The sequence below is a fragment of the Mesoplodon bidens genome (genome assembly GCF_964165515.1).
Source record: "Mesoplodon bidens genome assembly, chromosome: 3".
NCBI lineage: Eukaryota > Metazoa > Chordata > Mammalia > Artiodactyla > Ziphiidae > Mesoplodon > Mesoplodon bidens.
This window is the reverse complement of record NC_138178.1, coordinates 123634294-123662071: the sequence shown is the minus strand read 5'-3', so window position 1 is coordinate 123662071 and position 27778 is coordinate 123634294. Positions and strand designations below refer to the sequence as shown.

The 27778-nt window shown below is 33.7% G+C and overlaps 1 protein-coding gene across 1 annotated transcript; it reads left to right on the top strand.

The window, feature by feature from the left end:
• Positions 1 to 52: 52 nt before the first annotated feature.
• Positions 53 to 27778, top strand: KLHL28 (kelch like family member 28). Its single transcript, XM_081229064.1, has 5 exons — positions 53 to 158; positions 16000 to 16898; positions 19158 to 19601; positions 21587 to 21795; positions 22934 to 27778. Exons 2-5 carry the CDS (start codon positions 16000 to 16002, stop codon positions 23095 to 23097), a joined length of 1716 nt encoding a protein of 571 aa, XP_081085190.1. The 5' UTR covers positions 53 to 158; the 3' UTR covers positions 23098 to 27778.

The window sequence follows — 27778 nt, the reverse complement described above, 5'->3', positions numbered from 1 at the left end:
GCATAAGGGGAAGTGACGCTCTCCTCGCTCAGGGCGGAAGTTCCCCGCCCCACCCGTAAGAACTGGGATTTGACTAAAGGCAAAAGAGGATCTTGCCCGGGTTCCCCTTGTCCACGGCTCCTCCTCCTGTTGCTGCGGGCGTGATTCCTGGGACTCAGGTATTTTCCTTTTGCTGTCCTTCTGCGGCACAGGCTTTGGCAGAGTTCTGCTGGAGTGCCGCTGGTGCTGGAGTAAGATGTAAAGAAATGAACGGGAGCAAGCAGGGAGAGAGGCGACACCTTCTTGTGCAGGGCTCAATCGTTGTAAACGCGTTGCTATCTACAGCCCTAAGTGCGATCCTTTCCGCCTGCCGTCCGCGTACCGGGACGGGAGATCCGACCCAAGGCCAACCTCAGAGCTCGCGTACTTTTTTCAAATCCTGGTGTTTTAGGCCTTTACTCTCCTCGCCCTCCCCCCCAACCCCCTTTTCCTACTTCGCTTACCCTCCGGTTTTGGAGGGTTAATGGTTTTCTGTCAGTGGTTTTCTGTCATTTTTCCTTATCCTCATCATTTTAAGTTCTCTTTGAAAACGTACTTGATCTGGAGATAAATCTGTTTTTCCTTGTAGCTAACCTTTCCCTCATAGTTCTCAAAGTCTAATGCAGTTCCTCTGTGGGACTCACCCCTTCCCCTCTCCCGCTCCCTCCGCAGCCCCAGCCTCCCTGCAGGATCCTCCCGCGTCTCTGCAGCCTTTCAGTATCCTGGAAACCGAGATTGCAAAGAATTTCAGTTGCTGTTGAAGTTCTTGGCATCACTGTCCTAAGAGAATTCTGCCCTGTAGATTTAGAGTTGATAATAGACGTTTTTTTGTTTTAGGCGAACTGTGAGTTTGGTGAGCATTTTTTCCTTCTTGTAATTAAACTTAAGCGGAAACAATTGAAGACCTGGAGTGCCTGGTGTGAGGCTGAGTTCTTTGGAGCGTGGAAGAAAATATTTTTGGGAAGGAATAATACAGTTGCTTTTGAATGACCCAGTGAGAAAAGTCTGTTATCATTTGAAGTCCACAATTTATGCACTTAAAATGCAAGTGTTCCTACCCTGTTCTGTACCACACGAGATGTCTCTTAAATACTTTTTTAAGTCTTAGCATACCAAACCACTTTATAAATAATTTTTGCTGGATAATGGAAGTTCAAAAATAACTTCTGGGTGTTGTCTTAAAGCACAATTTGATTATTATAGGTTTCTTTTCTTTTTTCTTTTTCCCCTTTCTTTTGGGAGTAGAGTAAATGTAAATGGGGCTTGTGTAAACATGCATCCTTCTGTTTTGGTTTAAGTTCTAGGTTGTTACTTTGATTTTAATTAGTCATTTCGGTGTTTAAATGAATCTGCCTAAACTTGGTTTAACTAAAAAAAATTTTTTTTTAATTTTAGGGGCAGGGTAAGGGCAGGGGAGTGAAAACCAAGTGATGATTTTAGAAGTTGTCAGTGAGAAGGAATGTCTGGTTCTCATATTTCCAACGTAAGAAGTTCAGATTTATACTTTTACTCATGTATGCTCAGACTTCAGGAACTCAATTCAGACTTAACTAAAAGAATGATGTACACATCAGAATGTACACATTAGAATGCCAGTTTATGTTGTAATAGAAGATAACCCTTTCCAGTAATCAGAATTTTCAGGTTGAAAATCCAGTGCACTCTTTCCTGTATGCAAGAACTTGGGAAGTTGTGTGGTAATCGTGGAACAAAGAAAGTGAACTTGGCAAGTCCTGAATTATATATCATCATCAAAATTATGGTAGAAGCTTAAGAATTACCCCTTCTCTCTATAAAGAATACATTTTCAAGGGGCTTGGATACTTAAATCAACTAGTTATATCCTTTTCCTTGGAACAAAGCACGATGAGTTTTCATTTTGAACCCTTTTCTCAGGGCCCTGTAGATCACTGTGTTATAGATTGCAGTCTATTTTATATCTATCTGTTACCTTTAATTTCCTTGATGAAGACTTGGTAGATGCATTAGTCTTCATGGTGGATGGGACCAGGAAATGGGACCTTATCAGCATCCCATATCTTACTATCTTTTAGAGTTATTTTGTGGAAAATAAATCTCATCCAATTAATGTATATTCTGTTTTTCTATCATGAAGCAGATTTTCAATAAATCTTATTCTTGAATTCTAGGAATTGTGTACTGACTAGAAAAGTCTTTTATATTTAACCATATAGAGAGGTAGGATAAAAATTTTTAAATCAAATTCCAGAACAATGGAATACACTATTAGGTGTATTAATAGTACACCTCTGAAAGTTGAAAGGGAGTAATTAAGAATACATTGAAAACAGCACATTCAGATAAAAGAAGTTAAAATAATAATTTCAAGATAATTTCAGTAAGTTCAAGAAAGTTTACTTAAATTAATGGATTAGTTAGTTAAATTAAGGAATGTTTCTGATACATACCTTAATTTTTTGAGCTTAAGTTAAGGTAAACACAGTTGCCCTAAAAGCATCCTTTATTTCCACAGTCAGAATAAAATATTAATTGGTTGGATGAATCACTATAGTTTTTTCCTTGTTCTTACTCAGATTTTACAGACATCCAGGAATATTGGAAACCAGTTTGAATTCTGTAAACTGTTAAGAATTTTGTATAGTTTAAGAAGTTATTGTGAAGAATTGCTATGGAAATGAAAGGTGCTATTAACATTAACAAGTAATTATAATTACACTATTATTTGAGTGTTTGCTGTGTGCCATACACTTTGCTGGGTACTTAATGAATATTAACTCATTGAATCCTCAACAATTTTTTGAGGTCACATCATCTACATTTGTACTGTGGCACATTTTGTGGGTGTTTGCATCAGAAAGTAATTACTCAAATGAGTCAATTTAGCTATTTGCTTAGAGCTTTGGAAAACTTTTGGTGGGGGAGAGTGTTGAAACTATAGGATAAAATTAGATTTTTCCATCATTAATCACTCATCTATTATTATGTATTATTTGATTATATGTATTTTAATCTTCCTCTTTGGGTTTATGTTCTGAACGCTTTTGGTTTCTTGTTTGAGTCACAACTTTAATAAGGTTAATAAATTATGAGCTTATTTTTATACATGTAGGATTAAACAGTTTTTCTTGATGTGTATCAGTGTTATATTTCATTTACTTAGGTTTATGCTCCAAATCCATTGTGCATTTCTGAGTCAAAATGCTACTTTTAAACAAACAAAAAAATTTGTTGCATTTTAAGCACTAATCTGTTTGTTAACAGGATTTCACATTTTTTGTAACCAGTTTTTCAGTAGATGGCTTAATTATGTAACTTAGAGCTTTTACTGGATGTAGTAATGGCTTTGGGGACTTGCTTTCTTCTGTGTTATTTTGGAATCTATGATATAATGACTCATAACAGGCTTCTAATTTTTCTTTTGTTTCTCTAGATATAATGAAAGTCAATCTCAGAGAAAAGGAAAATATGCCAACTTGTTCCATAGGCTCACTGTCAAAATTACTATGCCATCATTAGTTGAATTCTTCTGTGAGGAAAATTGAACTGTGGGAAAGAAATTTAAACAATTCTTATTTCTCTTGACCATTTATTTGCTCTCTTTGTAGTAGATAATTGCCTCCCAGCTGATTTCAGCACCACTGTTTTGTAGCTTAGGTGTCAATTAAGTATAATAACTCACAACTTGACCTTTAATCACTTGATTTCAGAATCTAAAATTGTGAAGCTGCTGTAGACTATGGAATGTTTGATTTTATTTTAAATTTATCTAATGTTATCTTTATATTGTGGATATTTATGTAATAAGAATGTGATTAGAAGTGAAGTACAATGCTATTACCTTTTTAAAACTTTTCAAATGGATACCATTTATTCAATTTTGACTAATCAGTCCAGTTACTTGGATTTAGAGTACTCCTAAGTATTTGTTTTATGGTACCAAAATTAAAAACAAAAAAGTATGGCAGGGATGTGGGGGAAGAAGAATCAATCCTACTATTATATAAATAACAGAAGGGAATGATTGTTCCATGGACCTCTCTTTATTTCATTTTAAAGCTCTGATGTATTCTTGTATCTGATCTACATAGAGTGTGTGTGTGTGTATATTTTATATATATGTATATGATCTGTCCTTTTTGGATTTCTGTTCTGTACCTTTTTAGTTTCTTGTTTGAGTTAAAACTTGAATAAGATTAAGAAATTATGAGTTTATAAGTGAGGCAGTATAACATAGTATTTAAGAACTCTGGAGACAGAGTGCAAAGGTTTAAATCTTGCCTTGGGCTTAATTTCTCTGTGCCTCAGATTTCTTCATCTGTTATATGGGAATAATAATAATAACAGTGCTTATCTCATGGTGTTACTCTGAGGATGAACGGAGTTAGTACATGTAAAAAGCTTAGAACAGTAGCTGGTACATTATGGCAATCAGAGATATTCTAGATGCTCTTTATAGAATAATTTAGTCTTATCAGGAATAGCAACAATTATAAATTGGTTCAGTAAATATTTTAAGCAGGTCAACACTGATCAGCATTGTAATTTTTTTAATGTAATATGTAAAGAACATTGTTCTAAGGTTAAGAAAACATTATAGCCCCAGTAACGTCTTAACTAATTGTGTGATCTTGTTAATTCATCTAAACTCTCTGAACTTCAGGTTCTTCATCTGTAAGTCTTATGTGAGGTTTAGTGCCATATATTTTTTTCTTTATTTCTTTTTTCCTGTACAAAATCTCATAAACATGCAAATGTATAATAATGTAATGAACCCTTATGTACCTGTCACCCAGCTTCAGCAGGTATCAACTCATGGCATCATATCCATTTCTATCCAATCCCTCATCCTATATTAATTTGAAGCCAGTCCCTGACATCATTTTATCTACCAATATTTCAGTATGTATTTGTAAAAGATAAAAACTCTTAAAAACAAAACTATGGTATCACTGTTCAACAACAAAGAATAAAATAACAGTGATTAGTTAATATAATCAATAATACAGTCAGGGTACAAATTTCCCAGTTGTCTCCTAAATGGTGTGTGTGTATGTATATGATATGTGTGTGCACGCACCTGTATGAATCACAGGTTGTATTTCGTTGATAATGTCTTTTAAGTTTATAGTAATCTGTAGGTTCATTTTCATCCTATTTCTTTCCGTTTATTTGTTGAAGCCGTCTACGTTATTTATTCCATAAAATTTCTCACGGTCAGGATGTTTTTGCTGATTGCATCCTTCTGTTATAGTTTAACATGCTTTTTCTGTTTTCTGTATTTCTTATAAATTAATAGTTGGATCTAGTCTGTTGACTACATGTTTGATTTTGGGGTGTGTGTGTGTGGTGAGTGGGAGTATGCAAAAATATTTATAGGTGGATTATGATCTTCCATCAGAAGACCCTGATGTCTGGTTGTCTCTGTTTTTGTGACGTTAGCAGCCCTTGATAATCAATGCCTACCTCTATTAATTCATTAAGATTGTAAAATGGTGATACTCTATCATTCCTTCTTTAATAACTGGAGTACTTTTATAAAGAAAAACTTACCCTTATCTATTTGGTAACCCAGTGGTACAGTTATTATAGGAAAGGCATGATAAATGCTTGATTCTTTCCCTTTATTTGCTAGGTTTCAAATAATGAGTTGATTCATTAGTATCCTCCAGTGGTGATCACTTTTTTAAAATTATCATAATTTTATTATCATTATGAACTCATGGATTTAAGCATGTCTGCTGTGTTTTAATCAATTGCAGTTACTATAATTGATGATCAGTTTGTCCTATCTCTTTGACTAATGAGAGCCTATTCAGTTTGGCTCCTAAGTTTTTTATGACCTTAGTCATCATTGATAGCTTTATTGCTACCTAGTATGTAAAGATTCCAAATTTATGGTGACATTTTCTGCCCAAGGTCTGGAATCAGCCATTTTTCCAAGGAGTTCTGTTCCCTTGGAGGGAAACAATATTTAGGGACCACATCTGGTGCTAGGAGTGCTCTTTGCTACTGGGTTGGTCATAATTTCTAGCCCTTTTCAGTAGCCAGAGCTAAGAAATACAATTTTTTTCTTAATGTACATTTTATACATTTGTATATCTCATATATTTCATATGTATAATACATATGTATTAGTGTATATAATGTTGTTTCTATATACTGATATTTTTAATTAAAAATCAGACTACAAGGTTTATATTTAATGTCTCAGTCTTGCATCTTTCTCTTCTCCCATATTGAGAATCCCAGATCACAAATGACTCTAGGGACGATAGAATTAGAAACGTCATGTAATTATGCATTGTGGCAATGAACAGTAACAGTTTCAGAATACAAATAACACTCTCACCAACAATGTGATTACTGAAAGTGATGTAAAAATTTTTAGGGCATACCCCACTAGGGATGGACTATCAAATTACTGTTTTAAAGTTATTTGGAATGGTATGGTTAGGCTACTAACTAGATGAACATTGGGTTCCTTTGCTTCCTTTTATTTTCAAGTTTCTTATGGATTGTGTTTTTAAGGTTTAATTTTGCTTTATAATTGGGTAAAATAATTCCCTAATTCCACAGTCAAATCTATAAATGGGATATATTCAAAGATGTGTAGCTTCTATCTCTATCCTCTCCACTCTTTTCTCTCCCTTCTCTGTTAGGTAACGTTTTAAAAAATATACCATGTAATATTTCCTTTTTTTAAAAAAAATAAGTGGGTATGTATATTTGTAACCTCCCCTTTCTTAGATAAATAGTGACATACTATACACACATTTCTCTTCCTTGCCTGGATCAGGGAGGTCCTGCCGAGTAGTATATGCAGAGATTCCTCATTTCTATTCACAGCTGCATAGTACTCCATTGTGTGGATGTGCCATAGGTTTTTTCAGCCATTCTTTGGTTGGTGGGCATTAGAGTTGTTGTAAAATTCTTGGTCAGTTGCCTCTTGGTCTCTCAAATATGAAAGTACAAAAGCATAAGGTATTATTCTTTTGCTTGTACAAATAGACCTACGATTATTACCTTATGCATTTGCCTTTATATATTTTTTGCCAGTGTATTTTTTGGATAAATTCTTAGAAGTAGGATTGTTGGATCAAAGGGTAAATGCAAATGTAATTTTGCTAAACTTACCAAATTTATCTCCAGAGGTCTGTATCATTCAGCATTCCCACAAGGATGTATGAGTGTGCCTCATTCTTACAGCCTCACCAAGAGTATATTGTCAGGAGAGAATTGTTAACTCCATATAGTTTTAATTCATTTGATGATAACTGAAGTTGAGTGATTTTTCATATACTTAAGAACCATTTGTATTTTTTAACCATCTGTTCATTTCTTCAGCCTAATTTTTCTACAGGGCTAGAGTATTTTAGGAATGTTTTATTTATTGCTGATACATTTTTTGTATATACTGTAAATTTTTCTCAATCTCATTTATATTTTGTTCTTTGCTTATGATTTTTTTAGCTATTCAAAGTTTTTTAATGTAATTAATTTAATCTACTTTTTCACTTATTGCCCCTGGGTTTTGTACCATAGTTAGGAAACTGTTCTCTAATCTCAAGTTATAGAGGAATTCACTCCATTTTATTCTAATACTTGTATGATTCAATTTTTTACATTTATACCTTTGATCCATAAGGAATTTATCCTGGCATAGGTATATGGAAGGGATCTGATTTTATCTATTTTCCTGAGGCTCAGTTATCCCAACATGTTTATTTAAAAGTCCCTCTTTTCCTCACTGATTTTGAGATGCTGCCTTTATCATAAACTAAATTTGCATATATTAAATTATCTATTTCTGTATTTTCTATTTTTCACCATTGACTTGTTTCTCCAAACCATTCTATTTAATCCACAACAAATTTTACAGATGAGAACGTTCAAGTTTAGAATAAGTAATTTGCCCAAAGTCTACAGCTATTAAATAGTCAAATGTTGACTTGAACCCACTAATCTCTCTGGCCCTGAAATTCACACTTTTCCTCACTGTTCTTTCCTGTTTTCTATGGTACTTGTTCTTCATTCTGCACAAGGTTGTTATTGAGATAAATGAAACTGCCAGTGTAAAACTGACAAAGGTTAGGTTTTGAAGATTAGGAATTATTGCTTCTGTGAGTTATTTTTAGCCATTTATGGGTAAATAACTAAGAACCAAGTATAGTCACAGTTGTAATTCATAATTTTGAAGGAGTAACAGTTATAATTTGCTATAATTTTTAAGCAGTTACACTTGTGCTGGAAATATTCTAACCGATTCTCAAACATTAGCATACATAAAAATACTAATGCATTCTTAAAACACAGATTGCTGCCCCTTCCTTAGTTTCTGATTCCTTAGATGTGTGGTTGAGCTCATGAATTTGCATTTCTAGCAGGTCCTAGGTGATGCTGATGCTGTTGGTGCAAGGATCATATTTGGGGAACCATTGTTTTAAAGCTCTCTCTTTTTAAAGTTCTGTTAATTTCTCTTAAGTCAGATTTCTTGAGAGAGAAAAGGAGTCAAATTTAAAATGTTAAGAATGATGTTATGGCAAACCTCCAATGTAATTCATTTTAAGTTCCCTATATTTACCTTGCCCTTTTAAAGTTCTTAGTTCAAATTGTTTTGGTTATGTGTTAAGAGTATAATCTCTTAAACTTTATTCTCAAGACTTCTTAAAGGGATTAAACGTCATGTCATTTGAATCCAGTACAATGATAGAAATATGTATGGGTTTTCTTTTATGAAGTCATCTTTACCAGTATCCTTCTTGAGTGGTTTTTAAACCTTTGATCATTTTTATTATTTTGGGGGGTAATAGGAAAGTGAGATAAAGGAAAAATACTACAGAGGGTATAAGTATAGGGGAATAGCTTCATCCTGGCATTCTGGTGACCTTGCATGTGTCCACATAGGCAAAAGCTTGGACTGTGGGACTGAAGTTTATCTGAGTCTTGGAACACCTTGCGATTCTCCTGGAACATGAGAGGATGCATGGTCTTTAAGGAGCTGCTGCAAGGCCATCTCTGACCTACCTCTCTGTCACCCCTGGGAGTCTGCCGTGAGACAGTTTCTCTTTACCTCCCTGGTGTGATGAAGTATGGGACTTTCGTGTCCCGCTGGCCCGCAGAATAGAGCTCCAGAATATTAAACTGCTGCTGCTGTAGTTTGGGTTCTTTACAACTTGTATTGCTGCCATCCAGCCCCTTTTGTTTCTGTGTTGTCCTTTTTAGTATGTGGGACAAGGATCCAGGGAGCTTAGTCTTCTTTCACTGTCTGTAAGTAATAAACTGTCTAAATTTAAAAGTGGCTCACTGTATCTTTTTTGGTCAAATTAGTCAGGTTTTGGCCTTGCCCTGTTTGTATTTATTCATTTGACAGTAAGTAAGCTTTGTTCCGTTTTTGGTGAGTGTGGAAGGGAGTCACATGGGTTTAGCTGGCAAAAACCGAGTCTTCTTAAAGAAGATAATGATAATAATAAATAGCACCTAATGATTATTGAGTGCTATGTGTACTATTTTGTCTGTACTTTACAGATGAGAAAACTGAGCCTTTAAGATCACTTTCCCAAGGTCACATAGCTATTAAATAATACAAACAATATTGTAACCCTAGGAACCTGATTCCAGAGCCCAGTCTCTTAAAATTATACCATCCTGCATATCTGGATATGTGTCATATATACACACAAACATATGTTCTTTTATGTGTTGCATGTGTACATATATATGTGTGTGTATGTATATTTACAAATCGATATTGTAGTATGCTTTTATATCGTGTTGATGGTAATTTACCAGTCTTGAATTGGATATACAAAAATTAGTATAAAGACCTATTACTGTACGATTTCTATTTATACTAAAAATGAATCTAACCAATAACTCATTAACCTGATTTGAGAATCAACAATTCTTCAATACTTTGTGTGGTCCAAGATGTCCACTGACATCTTGTACAAAGATGGTACTTGGTACAAAGTAGATTTCTTAGCCAGTAGTAAGAGATGGTACAACATAGAAAGCAGAATACCTCTTAAGCAAACAACGTAAAAAAATCACTAGTAATAAGATAACTTATTAATAAATAAGATATTTATCATGACCTTACTAAGTGATAGGCACTATTCTAAGCACTTTATATGCATAAATGCATTTAATCCTCAAAACAATCCTATTTTATTGTATTATTACTGAGTAACTTTCACCCTTTGGCTTTGCACATAACTCTCAGATTTCCTTTTTTTTCTTTGGACTCAACACCCATAAGATGTCTTGAATTTCTTCTCTTCATCAGGTCTTTTACTTTGTTTAGATCCCTTTTAAGGGATGGTACTCCAAATCTGTATTCCAGATGTGGTCTGACATTTGCAGAGCCAAATGGAATGTCTCCTCTCTAGTTCTGTATATTATAGTTCTATTAATGCACCTTAAACCTCCATAAGATTAGTGTGCTAAAGTATTGCTAAAATTAAAATCCCTAAACCCTTTAAACGTATCCTACAGATGAGTCTTTCCTCTCTTTTTCTGTACTTGTATAGTTGTTTTGAAATCCACTATAGAATCTTAACATTTATCCCTCTTAAATTTCTTCTTATTAGATGTCAGGTCTTTTTGGATCCATGTTTTGTTAGCTGATGTATTTGCTGTCCTCTGCAGCTTCATATCATCTGCAAAGCTGAAGAGCCCGCCTGCAGTATCTGCATCTCGGCCTTATGGTATACCATCAGAAACCTCCCTCCAGGTGGACCTCAGTTCATTAAGTAGTATATACTTCGGTGTGGTTGTCCAACCACTTGCTAATTTAGTTAACTGAACTAGCTTATATTTTTTGGTTTTGTTCTCAAAATCATAAAAGCATTATAAAATTCTTTACAAGTATCTAGTTAAACATTGTATATTTTTCTGATCTGCAAGTCTAAATACATCAGAAAAAAAAAAAAGGTTAATCTGTGACACGTCTTCTTGTTAACTCAAGCATCCTAGTCTTAGAGGTCACTACATCCTCTTCTAAGTTTCACATATCAAACCTTTGATCGTTTGTTTTAAAGTGTTATCTGAAATTAACATTAACCTTACCAGAATGTTAGTAGAAATTACACTCTTATTTTTGAAAATAGTCTCCTGTCTTGTGGCACTGGCAGTGATTCAGGGATCTCATTCACAGGTTCTTTTAAATATCTTGGAACATAATTGTTTGGTCTGGGAGAGATGTGAACTTATAAGGTAGCTAGGTCTCCTTTTTTTTAATTTACTTTTTTAAAAGACTATTTTTTTAGAGCAGTTTTAGGTTCACAGCAAAATTAAGAGGAAGGTACACAGGTTTCCCATTTATACCCTTCCCCAACACATGTGTACCTTCCCCCATTATCAACGTCCACCACCATGGTGGTGCATTTGTTACAATTGATGAACTTATATTGGCACGTCATTATCACCCAAAGTCCATAATTTACCATAAGGTTCACTTTTGGTGTTCTATATTCTGTGGGTTAGGACAAATATATAATGATACATATCTACCATTATAGTATCATATAGAGTAATTTCACTGCCCTAAAGATCCTGAGTGCTTTGCCTATTCATCCTCCGTCCCCCTTAACTCCTAGCAACCATTGATATTCTTACCGTCTCCATAGTTTTGCCTTCTCCAGAATGTCATATAATTGGAATCTTGCAGTATGTAGCCTTTTCAGATTGGCTTCTTTTACTTGGTAAGACATTTTCTCCATGTCTTTTCATAGCTTGACAGCTCATTTCTTTTAGCACTGAATAATATTTCATGGCCTTGTTGTACCATAGTTTATCCATTTACCTACTGAAGGACATGTTGGTTGCTTCCAAGTGTTGGCACTTCAGAATAAAGCTGCAATAAACAACCATGTGCAGGTTTTTGTGTGCACATAAGTTTTCAATTCATTTGGGTAAATACCAAGGAAGGCGATTGCAGGATTGTATGGTAAGAGTATGTTTAGTTTTATAAGAAGCTAACAAAGTGTCTTCCAAAGTGGCTGTACAATTTTGCATTCCCACGGCCATGAATGAAAGTTCCTTTTGCCCTACATTCTGTCCAGCATTTAGTGTTCTCAGTATTCTGGATTTTGACCATTCTAATAGGTGTGTGGTACTATGTCGTTGTTTTAATATGCAGTTCCCTCATGACACATGATCTTGAACATCTTTTCATCTGCTTACTTACCATCTGTATCTTCTCTGGTGAGGTATCGGTTAAGGTCTTTAATCCATTTTTTAATCAGATTGTTACTTGTTTAATTTTAAAAGTTCTTTGTTTATTTTGAATAACAGTTCTTTATCAGTTGTGTTTTTTTGCAGATATTTTCTCCCAGTGTGTGGCTTGTCTTCTCATTCTCTTGACATTGTTCTTCCCAAAGTAGAAGTTTTTGTGTGTTTTTTTTTGTTTGTTTTGTTTTGTTTTGTTTTATAGAGACATCCAACTTATCATTCTTTCTTGTGTGGATTGTGCCTTTGGTGTCTTATCTAAAAAAAAATCATTGCCATACCCAAGGTCATCTAGAATTTACTCCTGTGTTATCTTCTAAGTGTTTTATGGTTTTGCATTTTACATTTAGGTCTGTGATCCATTTTGAGTTAATTTTTGTGAAGGATATAAGTAAGGTCTGTGTCTAGATTCATTTTTTACTTTACATTCCAGCACCATTTATTGAAAAGACTATCTTTTCTCCATTGTATTACCTTTCCTGCTTTGTTAAAGATCAGTTGACTGTATTTATGCGGGTCTGTTCCTAGACTCTCTATTCTGTTCCATTGGTCTATTTGTCTGTGCTTTCACCAGTGCCGCACTGTCTTGGTTACTACAGCTTTATAATAATGCTTGAATTTGGGTAGTGTCAGATGTTCAACTTTATTCTTCTTTTTCCATATTGAGTTGGCTATTCTGGGTCTTTTGCCTCCCCATAAAAACTTTAGAATCAGTTTGCAACATCCACAAAATAACTTACTGGAATTTTGATTGGGATTGCATTGAATCTGTAGTGCAAGTCAGGAAGAACTGACATCTTGATAATGTTGAGTCATCTTATCCATGAACATGGAATATCTCTCCATTTATTTAGCTAGTTCTTTGATTTCTTTTATTAGAATTTTATAGTTTTCCTCATATAGATCTCGTACCTAATTTTGTTAGATTTATATCTAAGTATTTCAATTTTTAGGTGTTAATGTAAATGGTTATATGTTTTAAATTTCAAATGCCACTTGTTCATTGCTGGTTTATAGAAAATTGATTGACTTTTGTATATTAACCTTGTATCTTGCAAACTTTCTATAATTGCCTATTAGTTCCACTGTCTTGGTTTTTTTTTTTTTTTTTTTTTTGTTTGTTCTGGATTTTCTACATAGACAGTCATGTCATCTGCCAACAAAGACAGTTTTGTTTCTTCCTTTCCAATCAGTGTGCCTTGTATTTCACTTTCTCATCTCATTGTATTAGCTAGGTGTCATTCTTCATTTCCTTCTCTTATTTTCTGTATCATTCATGTTTCCTGTTTGTTGTTCACTTTTCATCCTGAATAACGTCTTCTTGTTGAATCAGACAAATGAGAGTTGAGACGGGTATGTTTCACAAAACAGCACTTATAATTAAATTAATTGCATGTAAAGGAATTGAGTACTTAAATGTTTATAGACTTTCAGATGAAGTTAATTTTGAACCAGCCTTTTGAAAATTTGAATTGGATGAAAAGAACATGGGAGAGGAGAAAGTTTATAGGCAAAATCTGGCAAATGTAAGAAAATATTTATATAGAGCTGTGGTAATTACATGAGCTTTATTGGAATGAAAGGTCATTATGGAAAGAATGGGAAATAGTGAAAGTGGGGATCATGAGAAGAGAATGAGACTTAAGTGCTGTATTTATAGCACTTCAAGTTGTGTGGAACTTTAAACTTTACAGAACAATTTTCATGTAACCTTCTGAGATAGGTGGGAGGTATTCTTATTTTAGGGATGAAAAAATTAATACTTAAATTAAGAAATGTACCAATTTCATATAATAGTATATGACCCAGTTAGAACTAAAACTCATTATATTTCCAAGGTCCCTGTTCTTCGCTGATACTGTTACATTTCTGTTGCCTCACCATAGTACCCTGTACTCATAACTCTTACAGTTTGTTATATGTTCCTGTGCATTATCTAATTTGATCCTCAAAAACCTTGTGAGATATATATAGTTCAGGTATTATTATGATCTCACTTTACAGATAAGGAAAATGAAGATAAGGTAAAGTTAATGATGTAAAGTAGCTAGGACTACTTCTTAATCCTGTCACTTATTTGCTATATCTACTTGCTTTCCTGTTGTTCATTTTTCTCTTTTCAGTCTAGATGTTAACTTTTTCCATTAAACTGAGGCTAAAAGAAGTTAAACAAGTTTAAGAGGTCAACACTATAGTAAGTAAAAAGAACAGACCCAGATCTAAACATGTGCCTTCTGGTTGCTGTTTTCTTACCAATATTCTGTTCTGGAATAAAGTACCTACTGGAAGACCAACAAGTTTCTTGAGACTTGTCTGTACCCTGATTGAGAATTATTCTGTTAGATGTGTGCAAGATTAGTTGGAGAGATCAGAAGTGGAGGCTGGTGATATCAGCTATAATGTGGTCATGTTAACAAAATTTGTTAATGGACATAAAATTCAAATGAAACAAGTGTGAAATGATGGTGTTCTTGATGAAGATAAAAGTTTTAATATTTGTATATTTGCACTTAAAAATTCACAGGAATGAAGTGCTATCCTCTCCCAGTCCTACCAACATTTATATTATTTAATAATGTTCAGAATTTTTAAGTTTATTTGATAATACTTTTAAAATAGGAACCAAATTTTCTGCTTTTTAAAATTATCCCCATTACTTGTGTTTGAGGTATGAATGAGACAGGAAAGAAACAGTTCATAATGTGTAGATGTCTTACATTCCTTTCATCTATTCTAAGCAACTGCTATGAGCCATTCTGAAGTATCCATGTGTTGATTTCTTATGGCTGCTATAACAAATTACCACAAACTCAGTTGCTTAAAATAACAAAACTTTATTCTCTCACAGTTATGGAGGCCAAAAGTCTGAAATTATTATCACTGGGCAGAAATTAAGGCGTTGGCAGGGCTCTGTGCCCTCTGGAAGTTCTAGGGAAGACTGTGTTCCTTGCCTCTTCCAGCTTCTAGTGGCTGCCAATGTTAATTGGTTTGTGGCTACATCAGTCCAATCTCTGCCTCTGTGGTCAGATTACCTTCTCTTCTGTCTGTGTCAAATCTCCTTCTGCCTTCTTATAAGGTACATGTGATTGCACTTAGGGCCCAACTAGATAACCCAGGATAATCTCCCCATTTCAAAGTCCTTAATCATATCTGCACAGTCTTTTTTTTTTTTTTTTTTTTTGCCATAAAAGTACCATTCAAAGTTTCCAGGGATTAGGATGCGGATGTCTTTTGGGGGAGCAATTATTCAACCTACCCCAGTCCTTATTGCCTCTCATTTTTTCTTCTTCTTTTCTTTCTAGTCTCTTTTCTTCTCTTCTATTTTTAATCTTGTTCATCTTCTAGAAGCACGGAGTGTGCTTAATATCTATAATAAAGGAGTTGAATGATTGTTAACTTCCCTTCTAACTCTAAAAGCCTCTGTCTAGTATTTAGTATTTAAAAAACAACAAACATGGGCTTCCCTGGTGGTGCAGTGGTTGGGGTCCACCTGCCGATGCAGGGGACACGGCTTCGTGCCCCGGTCCGGGAGGATCCCACATGCCGCGGAGCGGCTGGGCCCGTGAGCCATGCCTGCTGAGCCTGCGCGTCCGGAGCCTGTGCTCCGCAACGGGAGAGGCCACAACAGTGAGAGGCCCGCATACCGCAAAAAAAAAAAAAAAAAAAAAATGCAGATAAACAACAAATCTCATTTATTTTGTGCTACCTGTAAAAGTAATCACTTGCAAGATTATTTTGAAATAACTATTCATGCTTTTTGTTTTTCTGTAGATGGACCACACATCCCCGACCTACATGCTTGCTAACTTAACCCACTTACATTCTGAACAACTTCTACAGGGCTTGAATCTTCTTCGTCAACATCACGAACTCTGTGACATCATTCTTCGAGTAGGTGATGTTAAAATCCATGCTCACAAAGTGGTACTTGCCAGCATCAGCCCATATTTCAAAGCTATGTTTACTGGAAACCTTTCTGAAAAAGAGAACAGTGAGGTTGAGTTTCAGTGCATTGATGAAACTGCTCTACAGGCCATTGTGGAATATGCCTATACAGGGACTGTTTTTATTTCACAGGACACAGTTGAATCTCTCCTTCCAGCAGCAAACCTACTCCAGATAAAACTTGTCCTGAAAGAATGTTGTGCATTTCTTGAAAGCCAACTTGATCCTGGTAATTGTATTGGAATTTCTCGCTTTGCAGAGACATATGGTTGTCATGACCTTTATTTGGCAGCCACTAAATACATATGCCAGAATTTTGAAGCAGTTTGCCAGACTGAAGAGTTTTTTGAGCTTACGCATGCTGATTTGGATGAAATTGTTTCCAATGACTGTTTGAATGTAGCTACTGAAGAGACTGTTTTTTATGCACTTGAGTCTTGGATCAAGTATGACGTCCAAGAACGCCAGAAATACTTAGCACAGCTACTTAACAGTGTACGATTACCATTGCTGAGTGTTAAGTTTCTCACTAGATTATATGAAGCAAATCATCTTATTCGTGATGATCGCACTTGTAAACATCTTTTGAATGAAGCTCTAAAGTACCACTTTATGCCTGAAAACAGACTCTCTCATCAGACAGTTTTGATGACACGACCTCGCTGTGCTCCCAAAGTACTTTGTGCAGTAGGAGGAAAATCTGGACTGTTTGCCTGTTTGGATAGGTAAATAGAAGGCTTTTAAAGGATTGATGCTAATAGATTTTATACTCTTAACATTTGCTAATTTATTATATTTTTTAAATAGTTTGATTTTCCTGTTTATTTCCTTCTTTTTGTTGTTTTCTTTTAAAATCACTTACCTGATTATTTTAATCACATTGTCATCCATTCTCTACAACACTCTCAATTTTAAACACCTCTTCTCCCTCCCAGTGCACAAATTTTATCCATCCTGGTTATTCATGAACTTTTCTTCTACTTTATGCCCTTTTTTCCTTTGTGAAATCATTTACATCTTTATATGAGTCAGACCAGGTCAGAGGGGATTTATTATTGCTAGCTATATCAAAAAATGCTAAAGAGGAGAGCTAGGAATTTGTGATGAGAGCAGACTGGGACAAGAATATGTTTGAATGAATACAGTTAATCAGAGTAACCACCAAGAAAATAAAAAACAGGATATTGATATAAATCATGGACTTTACATGCAATTTATTTTCTTCAGCGTAAATATTTTTTTAACAACAGTAGTAAAAAGTGCTTTCTTTTCTGATAACTTAGAGTAGGAGTTGTCAGACTTTTTCTATAAAGAGCCAAATAGTAAATATTTTAAATTTTGTCATCGTCATATGGTCTCAGTTGTAACTACCCAAGTCTGCCATTGTAGTGCAAGAGCAGCCATAGATAATACATAAACAAATGAGCATGGCTGTGTTCCAGTAAAACCGTATTTACAAAAGTAGCTGGTGGGCTGAATGTGACCCGTGGCCATCATTGATTTAGAGCATTCTACAAGGAACTTTTTTTGTTTGTTTATTTGTTTAATTTTTATTTTATATTGGAGTATAGTTGATTAACAGTGTTGTGTTATACAAATAACTTTTATACATTGAAAATATAGCTGGATGTTACCTTCCTTTTCCCTTAAATGGGATTGCTTTATGAAAACTTTTGTGTTTAATTTATTTCTTTAATATTCTAAATATTAGAATAAATATTAGAATATTTAACATTCTAAAATATTTTGAAACATTTGGTAGATTGCATTTCTTTCCTCCAATAGGAGGAAACTGTTGATGTTTTATCAATGTCAATTGATATGTCCTTTATCTTTTAAAAAGTCTCAGTGTACATTTTAATTGTGGTCTAAAATAGTATTGTTGAGATTGGGCTAACAATAGTTTTAAAGTTCCCTTGTGCCCCTCCTTGATGCCATCTCCTTCTCTCCCCTAGAAGTAACCAGTATTCTGAATTTTTAATGTATTATTCCCTTGCTTTTTGTTATAATTTTGCCACATATTATATGTGCCCCAGTATATAGTTAGGTTTTACACATTTTTATGTAAATGCAGTAGTACCATGTATATTCTTCAGAGATGTGTTTTATCATTGAGCAGTAAGTTTATGAAATTGAGATTGCATGAGGAAATAATTAATTTAGTTTCATTGGCATATGGTATTATAGTAGATGGACATAATACAACATTTTCTTTCTACTATGAATATGATGACTGAAAATTAATTGAAATGTTTCACATATACAGAAAAGTCCACAAATTCCAAGTGTACAGCTCAATGAATTATCACAAAGCAAACATTAAAAACCATTTCAAGAAAAGAACATGAACAATACCCAGAAACCACCCTTAAGGTCCCTCCCTGCCCTCCCCAAAGGTAACCACCACCCTCATTTCTAATCTAGAGATTAGAAGTGTTTTTGAACTTGATAGAAATGAGACTATACTGAATATATTCTTTTGAATTTGGCTTGTTTCCCTCAACATTATATGTGTAAGATTCATCACTGTTACATGTAATTGTAGTTTGTTCATTTTCATTGCTGTATAGTATTTTCTTATATGATATGCACAATTTACTTATGCATTTTATGGTTGATGAAAAATTTGGATTGTTTCCAGTTTTCAACTATTACAAATAATGCTACTGTGAACACTGTTGTACATATACATATGTGTGCATTTCTCTTGGGTGCATATCTAAGAATGGAATTGCTTTGTCATGGGGTGGGTATACCACATCTTATTTATCCATTCTCCTTTTGATAGATGACTGTGTTGAGCTGCTGTAAACCTTTCTCTATTTGTGTTCTTTTGCAAAACTGGCTGTAATAGGCATTCAGTAGAGTAGATACACAGGAATGAAATTGCTGTGTCAGAGCATACGTGTATCTTCAGTTTTGCCAGATATTGTTTATGGGCCATTTTGATGTTTTAAATTTAATTTTTTCTGTTTATTCTTTAGTGTGGAGATGTACTTTCCTCAGAATGACTCTTGGATTGGTTTGGCACCCCTAAACATTCCTCGCTATGAATTTGGAATATGCGTTTTAGACCAAAAAGTGTATGTTATAGGTGGTATTGAAACTAACGTGCGTCCTGGCATCACTATCAGAAAACATGAAAATTCAGTCGAATGCTGGAATCCTGATACAAATACCTGGACTTCTCTTGAGAGAATGAATGAGAGCCGAAGTACCCTTGGAGTAGTGGTACTTGCAGGAGAACTTTATGCTTTAGGTGGTTATGATGGACAATCTTATTTACAATCTGTAGAGAAGTACATTCCCAAAGTAAGAAAGTGGCAACCTGTGGCACCAATGACTACAACAAGAAGTTGTTTTGCCGCAGCTGTGTTGGATGGAATGATATATGCCATTGGTGGGTATGGTCCTGCCCACATGAACAGGTATTTAACTTAATCAAGTTGTATATGCTTGTAGATTTTTAAAAGTATCATTAACAATGATTTCTGGATTTTAAACAATTTGTGTATATGAATGAACTTCCCTTTTTAATTTTTAAAGTAATATTGATAGACATTTGGGAAACTTAACCTGCTCCATAAGTATAATTGTAATTGTTTTACATGGAGATTTAATACAAAGCTAAAAATCAAATCCCTTTTATTAAATTTTACATTCATTCATTCAATATAAATGGACTGGATTTTAGAATTCAGAAATCTGAAAATAAGATGAAGTTAGATAACTTTAGATTTTGGGGTGGTGTGTGTATGTATAAATGTGTGTGTCTATATGTCTGTGTATGGATGGATCATCTGTTACTACATTGTTTAATAGAATAAAAAAGTGGAAAATGTAATTTCTATATGCTTACACAATATTATAGCACATCATAAACTTTAAGCCTTATTTAACTATTCTGTTCTGGATTCTTATTCTGTAATCATACATGTATCATTATGTATCTGAGCTGTGCTGAAATTTAAGTGTGAGATTTCTGTATTTTATAGTATTCTCTGAATAAAGGAGAAATATATATATGAGAAAAACAAAAGCATAAAGTGCTTATATGGAAAATTAATCATAATTCTGAACCTTTGTTGAAAGTCGATCTTCCAAAGATTTTATCTCTAATAGTATTTTATCTCTAATAGTGGTATGTGTTTTATTTATTGTGAGCATTTTAATAAAAGAGAGTATGTGGTGGTTTGTTAACAGGCTGAGAAAATAATGCCACAACAGCATTTCATCTATAAGTTTTTATTTCTGTGTAGGCTAAATTTTTCTCCCTTTTTATTGCTCCTTTAGTTGAAGGACAAGTATTTGGGACCCAGACATGCATTTCTATTTTTTGAAAAGCTGCTAGCAGAAATTTCTAAGATAAAAGGTTAAGTACTTTAATTTTGAGATAATGTTCTTGAAGTTTAAGTTCTTGTTACAGTTTTTCACAGGATTTTTCTTGTCTAGTGATTTTGCTCTAACGGTTTTTATCCTGGTGTCCTTTCAGAAATAGTTGTAGTTTAGTCTTCTAGTCTAGTCTAGTCTATCCCTATTCTGAACTTACTCTCAAATGCTTTAGGCTTTCTTGAGAAGTTAGGTTAGGACCAGAACAAGCTCAACCAACTTGCCTTTGCAACCATTCAGGGAAAGTGTAGGCTTAAAGGCCTTCTGGGATTTTCCAGGAAAGCTTATTTGGAAATTCTGATTTGATTTGAATTTCCATAAAGCAACTTGGAAATGCCAAGAATTCTCTGGCATACAGACTTTATTTAAATCTGTGAATTCTCATAAATTACTCTGATTATTATAATCATTACAATAATCATTATTATGATTAGCCAGTTTGTGTTATGAAGTATGTAGTGTTTGCTTTACAGTTAGTCACCATGAATTCACCTATAAGAAAAACATTCCTCTTCTTTCCTTCTCTTCATCTTCCCTTTTCCTTAGCTGTGTGGAAAATCCTTAGTATCTTTAGGAACCGTCTATATTCAGTTTGTGATTTTCAGAGTTCTTTCACATGCATGCTCATTGGACTTTATTCTTACATGAATCCTTGAGGTTATATTATGCCCATGTTTACAGGAAATGACTTATCCAGGAGACACAAATCCAAAGTGGTAGGTCTAGGTATGTAATATTAGTACTTGAACCCAGATTTTCTGACTTCAAATGCTCCATGCTTTTACTACACCTTGCTGCTTGTACAATATAATAGAGTAGGGTATGGCTATTATTGCACCAGTCTACAAGGTAAGCTTTTATCCCTGTGATTTTATCAGCAAAATCTGAACATTTGGGACAAACTACTCTTGTTTTATATCTGTCCGTTTGCACTTTTAAAACTCTGTTGGGTTTTAGTTGCTTTAGTAGGAAGAGTGACACAAAGGATATGTGAATTAATTCTTTCTTTTGTGAATATTTGCAGTGTGGAGCGTTACGATCCAAGTAAGGACTCCTGGGAGATGGTTGCATCTATGGCAGATAAAAGGATTCACTTTGGTGTGGGTGTCATGCTAGGCTTTATTTTTGTGGTGGGTGGACATAATGGTGTTTCACATTTGTCAAGCATTGAAAGATATGACCCTCATCAAAATCAGTGGACTGTGTGTAGACCAATGAAAGAACCCAGAACAGGTAATAATAACATACCAATTTCTAAACATATAGGACAATATTTTTTATAGTGATGTTCTTGAAATAGTAGTTTCTTGGGATATAAGAGTAAGAGTATTATTACTTGTCCAGAAAAAACATTTTTTGTGATAAACTTGACTGACAACTTGATTAGACAAAACTATATAGATTTTGTTACTGTGATTTTAATATGCCAAAGTGCATATTTTTATTTTTTAAATTTCTACAACACATCCTGAGAAATACTGATAATAGAAAGTATCTTATAGAAGCCCTTTGTGTCCAGGTAACAAATGTAATTGTTTTATGTGTTACACGCACATGTGCACACACACCCAGGATCCTAGGGTTGTTCTGTTTTGTTTTTTATTGTTCATCAGCAGTCTGTATGTTACTTTCAAATGTTCTCTCCTCCTAAAGGGGTATAGTTATAGTTGATCTAGAAAGGGTTGGGTTTCAGGTTTCATAAAGAAAAACAAATAAACCTTTGAGGAAAAGAAGAAATTATCCTTAAGCCCAAACTCAAATCACATTATTTTAAAAGGAACGTTTTAAGTTACTGGTGGAAATGCTTTAGGAGTATTCCTTGCATTTATGATTAAAGCAACTCCTGAAAAGTAAACATACAAAGGAAATTGAAAGGCTTGTTTACTAGAATTAGTTTCTGTGGTACCATTGAGAAGGAAAATCTTAAAACAATGAAAATGTAAAATATTTGCATAGCCTTGTTCTTTTTAGAACTATATATATATAAAGTAAAATTTTTTAAGCATAAATTATATAGTTTATATATTTAAAATTTTAACACATTTGAAAACAAAAATTAAAGATTTTTGAAAAATATAAATATAAATTGAGAAGAAAGCATATGGGAAGATATATACTACATTCTTAATAATATTTAACTGTGGTAGAGAGAGGCAGAGTAGGATTGAGGAGGAGAGATGAAGGAAGACTTCAGCTCTTTTATACTAAGGGATTTTTTTCCAGTAAGTACATATTGCTATATTGCTTGTATAATTAATAATAGATTGTTGAAATTATTTTAAGAAAACATTTAAATACAAATTTACTTTAGTGCGAAGTCTGCTTCATGGTTAACATATTTTTTTCCCCTATTTTTACCCACCTTTCCTAGGAGTTGGTGCTGCAGTAATTGATAACTACCTTTATGTAGTGGGTGGTCACTCAGGGTCTTCCTATCTGAATACCGTGCAGAAATATGACCCCATCTCAGATACATGGCTGGATTCAGCTGGCATGATATACTGTCGCTGCAATTTTGGATTAACTGCACTTTGACAAGTGTGGACTTGTGGAAATAGCGTAGTGATGAACCTTGTGCTGCATGAAAGGATGCCCAGTTTTCTGAAGCCCAAAAGCTACATTGCTTTCTTTTTAACTTGAAATGGCATGAAGACTCAAAGTTTTGTTGGGTACTTTGAACTGACAAGTAGCTTTGGTTGCTCTTGATTATACAGTGAATCGATAATCCAAGAAAAAAAAAAAGGAAAGATCTTGCCAATTGAATTGTGCACTTTTTTTTCCTAATACTGGGATAGAATAGTTTTATGTTCATAAGTGTACATGTGGAGAAAACCTTGTTGCTTTTTTAAAAAAAAATTAGCTTTCTTCCCTCTCCTTGTTCTGCACAGTTTTTTACCAGGATGAGAGATACTTAGATGCTGGAGTATACTGAGTGACTAGACAGAGTGCTGATACTATCTGTTGGATATAAATTCATATGCTTCACATCTTAAACAAACAAAGGGCTGCTTTTTTTTTCTGGTACTTTTAAGGGTTGTAAATTACATGCCATACTGAGTCACCTGGATATTCTTACTGCTAAATGGCTTTAGGGCTGGGGATGTAATAAGTTTGCAAGATAAATGCATTTACTGTCATGATTTCGGGCCCTATTTTAAGCAATCAGATACTTACTGTGTATGCCTTTTTTATATGGGCAGGTTAATGCTGGATGAATTTAGTTACCCATCTATGGTATGCTAAGCATGGATAGAAAGAGTTAAGCATATCAGTTTCAATTTTTTTTTAGTAGTCCAGCAGGCTTCCCAGTGTTGATGTAAATATTTGACAAATGTTTAGTACCACCCTTAGTGCACATTGAGTTTTTCATATATGCTTACAATAATTTTAGTTTTTTTAAGACTTTTGTTTGCTTTTTCAAAGTATTCAGATATAAAAATGGTGCTAACTGTAGGATCTGTAACAAGGCTATACCAATGTTCTTTTGGATGTTAAATATGAGATATGCATGACATGTTTTGATAGTATTTTTCATTTTTACTGGTTTGGCTCATTTGTGCTTATTAAAAATGTTAGTGTTTATACTAATATTTACATCCAAAAAACATTCAAATGGCCTGTTATGCTTTTCATGGTTCCTGAATAGTGATTTAAAGAAAGATACATTTTATCTTCTTTCTTCTTGTGCTAGATGTTATATGCCCTTCTTAAAAACAGAAATATATGCATTAAATATAAAGCACTAGGCAGTTAAGCATTATTTTGTACATTTCTTAGGTAACTGAATATTTTAAAGTTATTGAGGAAAACTGGAACTTGATGTTTACTTGAGTAATGGTTCTAAATTCAGTTCCACTTTGACTAAAGAAACGATCTTTTAAAGCAGAATTGTTTGCTTTACCCAAGTGACAGCTTATTTAAAAGAACTGGTTAATTCATTTTGTTTTGCATGTTTTAGTAAATGTCTCTTAATCTTGAATACATTACTTTGCATTTTATTAGGATGTTGGTACTTGTATTTTTGGTACTGTAGTCATTTTGTTTTCCTTCCCTTGATTTTTTCTTTCTCTTTTCTTTTTTTTTAACTTCCCACTATCTCTTTATAGTCTCTACAAAACTATATTTGTTTCCTAAGAAAAAGTTCTTATTGCATTCTTAAGTGCCATAATGTTCAGAACTATTGTTAAGAAGCCATTTGTAATTATAAAACATAGGTTCATTTCTTAGCATATATGTTATTTCTTGAAAACTATTTATAGCCAGGCAATTTTCAGTTTTCCTTGTTCTTCCATAAACTACCAGTTGTAGACTTAAATATGTACTGCAAAACTGTGTGAACTCATCTTTAATCATATAAGTAGTTTCATGCTGTATGAATATTTGCACAGATTATAAAACCTTGCAAGTGATTTTTAGTCTCTTTCTAATTAAGAACTCAACAGGAGCTACTAATAAAATTGACAGGCTGAATATTTTCTATGTTGCTTGTTTGAATAACTTAATGATATATAGCAATAACTTTATAATTGATTTGAATAAATCTGTTGAATAGAGACAAGGTGCACTATTGTGATTGGCCTAGACTTTATTTAAAGAAAGCAATTTAGGGCTTCCCTGGTGGCGCGGTGGTTGAGAGTCCGCCTGCCGATGCAGGGGACACGGGTTCGTGCCCTGGTCTGGGAAGATCCCACATGCCGCGGAGCGGCTAGGCCCATGAGCCATGGCCGCTGAGCCTGCGCGTCCGGAGCCTGTGCTCCGCAACGGGAGAAGCCACAACAGTGAGAGGCCCGCATACCACAAAAAAAAAAAAAAAAAGAAGAAAAAAAAAAAGAAAGCAATTTAAAATAGATTCCATCACATACTTAATTTTAAATCCCCATCTCAATTTTCTTTCTGTTTATATCAATTAGAAAGAATTGTTATTCTTGATAACATTAACAATCAATTATTAAATACATCCTATTACACTGTTTTTAAGCCCCTCTCCCCAGAAGATAAGGGAATTTGAAAGACTATAGAAATTTATTTTAATTGTAAACAGATCTATACTATACATTTTATTTTCACAATGTTTTCTTCACATATCATCCCCACTATCAAATTAGTATAAAATATATAATCGTTTGGTAAATTAGACCAAAGATATAAGTTGATCATTGTTTTGGAAGAATCTAAATTTCATCTCAGTGAAGACTAAATGTGAAACATTTTGGGCAGTAGTAAGAGCAATATACTAGAGAACAAACTATGAAACCCTGTGAAAGGAAGAGAAAAAAACCCCCCAAATTTAGAAATATTTATTTTAGGTTTGCTAAACCTACTTAATTGTGCATAAGAACCAGAGGTATTATGACCTGACAGCTGATAACTTTACAACAGAGCCTTCTCGTTCAGCTTGTGAGAAGTTTCATCATGAATACTTTGCTGACAAATTGTGAATTTAAAGCCACATTTCTAGTGTTAAAAAGGTTCGAAATGTTTGATTATAAATTCCCAGGGTTAAAGATTTTAGAAATAATTTTATATACTCAGGCAAGGAGGAGAAAGCTATTTAAGATTGCCCAGAACTATTTTGGAAAAAAGTAATAGTGGGAAATAGAAATTAATCATTTAGAAGATAATTGCCTTCTATAATTATGTTATGAAGACTTAATCTGTTAGAAATGTTTGGCTATTTAATATTTGTTAAATATAGTAATAGAACTCAAGTGATTTTTAATGTAACCCAAAGGATAGTTATATAAGTTCCATATATTATTGCTAATACTGTTTTAAACATGAATGAATATTACATTTAGGACGTAAAAGTAATAGGAGAATGGCCTTAGGTTTTGAAAAATTATTTTGTTAACTTGACAAATATGGAGGGTCTACTATATGAGATACTGTGCTAGATGCTATGGGGGCTAGAAATATAAATAAGATATAGTCTTTTCACCCAAAGAGTAAAATATAGTAAGGGAGACCTATACCCAAATAACTATTATGGTAAAGTGTGAATCTAATTCCTTATTTCCGACATCATGAAAAGTGATTGGAGATCCAATTTATGTATAAACATTTGTGTCCTCTAGTGTCCAATTAGGTTTTATTGACATGAAAGAGAATTATTTAAAAGCTAATATTTATAGAACTCCAACTTTCCTAAAATTGGATAATATATTTTCTAGTAGAAAAACAGAATTATAGAAACTTAAAAAAAAAATTATGTTATCAAGGCTCTGGCTAACATTGAAGGAAATATATGTAAATATAATGCTGTTTGTTTTCAGTTTTGGTGTTTGATTTCTGGTATTGTCACCGAAGTGCTCATTTTCAGGAAAATCAGATTCTACAATAAATACACTGCTTAAAGTTCAATAAACTTGTGATAACCTCTATAACCTCTGTAGTTTGAAAGTTAATAACTTATAAAGATGTCACACGTCAAGTTAACATCCAGTTCTACTTCTTAACCTCTTTTTTTTTCCTTTGTAAGACAGCACTTTAGTTAGACATGATTTAATTAGATACAGTTATTCTGTGGCTGGATGTTTATTAGATTTTCACTTACAGTATATTGATTCAGTATTGATTCACATTTGAAGAATGAGGAATACAATAAGTTTTCAATATTACAGGTTTACAGGTTTTCTTACTGGTGTGAATATGGAGTCAAAAATCCAGTTTACATCTCTGCAGAGAGAAAAATTGTTATCCATATCTTTTTATTTTATACATATTTAACTAGAGATAACTTATTGTTAATTTTGTCAGGTTATCATGTGTTAAGTCCCATTTAATTTAAAATCCTAAGCAAAAAGTTCCAAGTTTGCCTTAAAAACAAGTGATATTAAAGAACTGGATGATAATGCCTATATTTTTGCCTTATGAATTGTGCTGTATCATAAACCAGAGATGGTTTTGATTTTAACAGGATTTTGAAATTTTGTAGATGTAGAGTACTAATATCTGTACTCTCTTGCAAAGAATGTGATCTAGTTGTGGATTATGTTAATGTTAAGTGTTTTTGTATATGTATTTTACCTCTGAATATGTATCTTTTTAGCATCAGGGTTTTATTTTTGTTTACATAGTAAAGTGGCATTTAACTTGTTGAAGGTTGTATTCTTTTGTCTTTTATTTTTAAAGTTCTTTGTGTGTACTATTGTGGTAATGCTCTGTACTGAGTATGGTTAAATTTCATTTAATGTGAAATATTAAAAATAAATTTGAA